This window comes from Aulonocara sp. 'chitande type north' Nkhata Bay, linkage group LG6 (assembly GCF_057382095.1).
Source record: "Aulonocara sp. 'chitande type north' Nkhata Bay isolate Kocher_YH1m ecotype deep benthic linkage group LG6, A_spYH_male_GT1.1, whole genome shotgun sequence".
NCBI classification, from domain to species: Eukaryota; Metazoa; Chordata; class Actinopteri; order Cichliformes; family Cichlidae; genus Aulonocara; species Aulonocara sp. 'chitande type north' Nkhata Bay.
In genome coordinates, this window is record NC_141349.1 from 3,314,932 (window position 1) to 3,319,347 (window position 4,416).

The following is a 4,416-nucleotide window of genomic DNA, read 5'->3' on the forward strand; positions in this document are numbered from 1 at the left end:
TATGCACATCATTTGAGCGTGGTAAGTAAAAGAGGCTTATTTTGATACTACATACTCCTTTCGGGCCTAACATAACAGCATTTCCCCACTACACAGGGGCCTACTATGGGATTCTCCTCGGAGACAGAGGTTATGCATGCAGGCAGTACTTCATGACACCGTTCCCTGACCCCAACCCTGGGCCACAAACCCGCTACAATGCAGCTCTAGCCAGGACAAAGGCACGCATTGAAATGACCTTTGGGCAACTGAAGGAACGATTTCAGTGTCTGAAACGCCTGAGGGTTGCACCTGACAGGGCATGTGACATTATTGTTGCATGTGCCGTACTGCACAACATTGCCACCATCAGAGAAGAGAGGACCCCCGTGGTGGAGGTGCAGCCTGATGATGACCTCCAGCCAGTGCACTTGGACCAACCTAGTGGCAGAGCTGCACGGGACAGGATTGTGCAACACAATTTCGAATAATAAAAAAATGACATGACATATTTTCTATTGACGTTTATTTGAGCATCGTTGTCTGTCCCATCACACACAGGCCAGTCATCAGAGTTGCCTGGAAAAACAGAGCATATATACTGTGTCACGCAAGGTCAGCAACAGTGCTCCGTATGAACGTGTATTCTTACTTACTCTGGAGTTCCTTTTGAAGCAACTCGATTTCCAGTTGTAGTTTATGCCTCATTAGAGCTTGTAGTTCGATCTCACCTAGGAGCTTTTGTTTCTTCAGCTCAGTATACTCCATTTTTTGCTGGAGACTTCTCTTGTAGAGCAGACGAATGTCACCCTGTGTCAATTGTAGTGACAACATTTAACGGGGAATACATGTCACATAGGCAGTATAATTAGTCACAACACTGCCCACCTCTGTATGAGCAGGCCTCTCTGCCGGCCTCTTGGCCTGCAAATCATACTGCAGTCAGACACACATGGCAGTACACAAGTAGATGGCAATTCAGGCCAATGCATGCATGTACTCACAGGGTCTTCCTCCAAACCACAGCCATCTGACAGGGTTGCGTCACTGTCCTGTGCAATGGTAACACAATGGTGTTACAAAGGGATGTGGTACAGCCTATTGGTCTGTACAATTGGGTGGGGACAGATATATGTATATCTCCCAACTTACTGTGCATGCTCCAGTCACCCCTTCCATGGGAACAGGTAAAAGTGATGGAGTGTCATGTAACACTACACACAGAGAAAACCCACAGTGCCAATGAATGTCACAGTACGAATAGCATTTTCATTAAGGCAACAACCACATATTTTACATTGTGCAAATGGAATCATGAGCCCATTCACCAGTTATGTAGGTGCTGCTGCTACTGCACCCCGGCTTCTGCTGGTCTACGGAAGAGCTGCCCCCAGGGATGCCCTCAACAATGGGTCTGGTGGCATTCAACCTTAGGGCCAGCTCCTCTGCTGGGGTGTGACGAGGGGGTGCAGGACCACCACCTGTCTTTTGTTGCTCTGCCCTTTTCTTGGTTGCTGTTATACACAAACACAGGGATTGTTTCAGGGTGTCTTTTCAAGAGACTGACAGCAATATAAGTGTTGGATATTACCATTCTGTAGTATGTTCTTGTATTTCACTTTTACTTGTTCCCATGTTCTGGTGGGTCCGGTTGTGGCTCTAATGTGTACAAGGATATCATGTGATATGATTTGATATGTTACAATATGATATGGTATGGTGTCATGTAATATGTTGCATTACTTACGCGTTTAATTTGTCAGCAACTTTCTGCCAGCCCTCTCTCCTTGCTTTTGCAGCCTTCGCAGTGTTCCCTTGCGTTTTAATTACACTCTGGTACTCCTGAAATCCCTCAATCAAGAGTTCTTGCTCTGCTGCGGTGAAATACTGGGCGCGCTCCTTCGACATATTCACCGACCAATCAGAGGGTTGCCGATCACTGTTTCTGCTATCGATGCGTATCCCCTTTTACGACACCCAGTGATCGCACATTACTTCATCCAGCTGTACTAATCGTCAACAGCAGGTGTGTTCGGGGAACCGGATTAGCAAGCTCACGGTTAGCGCGATAGTTTGGTCTTGGATGTGTCATTTGATCTTGGATGTAGTAAGCGACGTACGAAGAACAGGCCCCGGGTCTCTGTTTATGTGTTTATTGTGCTTCCTGTCTTCCTGTATTCCTGTCTCGTTGTGTCTAATTGGTTCCAGCTGTGTCCTCCCACTCTCCTAATCACCTGTATGTGTATTTATTGTGTCAGTTCGCATTTGTCCCTTGCCAGAACATCGGTTCACCTTCCTTCACGTCTTTTTAGGCTCTCTCATGTTTTTTTGAAAGCCTTACACAACACTTATCATGCAATTACTATAAGCATGATGAAAGGAAACTGAAAGGAAACTTGAAATTGTCATTTTTTAAAATATTCTCTTTCATCAATATAATGTAATAAAATGTAATGCCCATTAGAATTCCATTGTTCAAAAGTTTAAAATATGTGAAAGAGTATAAAATATACAAATATTTAACTACATTTATTTCACTGTATTTCACCGCTTATCCTTTTCAGGGTCGCGGGGGGCGCTGGAGCCTATCCCAGCTGTCATAGGGCGAAAGGCGGGGTACACCCTGGACAGGTCGCCAGTCTGTCGCAGGGCCAACACACAGGGACAGACAACCATTCACACTCACATTCTCTCGCACATTCACACCTAGTGACAATTTGGATTAATCAATTAACCTATCCCCACAAGCTGCATGTCTTTGGACGGTGGGAGGAAGCCGGAGTACCCAGAGAGAACCCACGCAAACACGGGGAGAACATGCAAACTCCACACAGAAAGACCCCGGCCTGATGGTGGAATTGAACTCAGGACCTTCTTGCTGTGCGGCAACAGTACTAACCACCGTGCCACTGTAGTACTAATTACAAAAATACAGTTTTGTCCAACTGCTCATTAAGCACTATCAGAAGTCTACATGACAGACTTATTCTAAATGTTCTGCATAAAACATATATTCGTGGAGCATCGAGGCTGGCAATCGGTGACTTTTTCTGCTCCTGTTGTGACGGTGAACAAAGACCAGTGCATGTTGCAGCAGCTGCACCTTTTGCCTACCAGGAAGGAGAAGCCAAACCTCCAGATACCTCACACAAAGACTTACGTATTAATACAACATACCACAGAATTTTGACCTTGCAGTGTCCCTGTTGTTTAGCTCCTGTTAGTAAATTTTTTTTTTTTCATGTAGTCATTTTTTTAAGCTTTGGTTTTACTTTTTTAGGTTCCTTCTGCAAGATTACAAAGCCATAGGAAGTATGGGTGTTGAGGCTGCTGCAACATGCAATGGTGCAGGATAGAAATCCTGCATGCCACAAATGCAAATTTTTAAATATTAATAATAATCATAAAAATAGTAATAGCTGTATAAATAAGAAAACAAATACCCTCTTGCATTGTGGCCAGTCTTTATCCTTCAAGATCAGAGCCTCCACCAGAGGCCTGGGACCTTAAGGGTCTTGTGCAGTCTTTTTGGTGTTCCTAGGACTGTGTTGTTCTGGACCGAAATCTCAAACGTTGTTCCTGGGATCTGCTGGAGCGACTCGCCCAGCTTGGGGAGGTCGCTGCTCCAAGTGCCCTGAATGCCGATGGGACCACTGTTGCCTTCACCACATCTTCTTGAGCAGCTTTCTCAGCCCTTGGCATTTCTCCAGCTTCTCATCTTCCTTTTTTCTGGTATTGCTATCATTCGTTATAGCTACATCTATCATTATTGCTGTCTTCCTGTACTTGTCCATCACTACCATGCCCGGTTGGTTAGCCATCACCAATTAGCTTCTCTGTATATGCAAGTCCCACAGGATCTTTTCCAGTGGTGGTCAAGTTACGGATTGTCCGTAATGCTGCATTCACATCTTCTAGTAGACCATTTAGAGGCTACTTGACATCATCTCGGTAATTGGCCTCAGTGGGTCCAGGGATACCTGAGAGAATACCAGAAGGCAAAATTGCAGACATCGAGAACAGCTACAAGTACCTCGGATTTCAACAAGCAAATGGAAAAGTATGAAGAGGCTGCTACGAAGGCCCAACCACTAAATACCTGCAGAAAGTAAGGCAAGTCCTGAGGAGTCAGCTGAATGGGAAGAACAAGATCCAGGCAACACCTACCCCCAGCCTGTGATCAGGTACCCTGCTGGGATACTAAGCTGGCCAAAGGAGGAGATGGAAGCCACTGAGATCAAGACAAGGAAGTTACTTGGAGGGTTTTACCCCCAGTCCATTACCATGAGACCACACACTAAGCAGATGAAAGGAGACAGAGGACTAGCCGCTGCTAGCGCGGTCGACCGGCCAGTCAGCTGAGCAGTTTTGCGTTCTTTTTCTAACTTTAATGCTCTTTTCGTTGTTTTTCGCCATCCAGTCAGTATATTTGTATTC

At 45.4% G+C, this 4,416-nt stretch overlaps 1 protein-coding gene across 1 annotated transcript; it reads right to left on the reverse strand.

Moving 5' to 3' along the window:
• Positions 1 to 627: 627 nt before the first annotated feature.
• LOC147327005 (uncharacterized) lies at positions 628 to 1,887 on the reverse strand. The gene is made up of 7 exons (XM_086297355.1): positions 1,727 to 1,887; positions 1,571 to 1,638; positions 1,308 to 1,493; positions 1,132 to 1,193; positions 984 to 1,031; positions 868 to 903; positions 628 to 789 (listed from the first exon to the last, which is right to left on the reverse strand). Exons 1-7 carry the CDS (start codon positions 1,885 to 1,887, stop codon positions 628 to 630), a joined length of 723 nt encoding a protein of 240 aa, XP_086153481.1.
• Between the last annotated feature and the right edge of the window lie 2,529 nt (positions 1,888 to 4,416).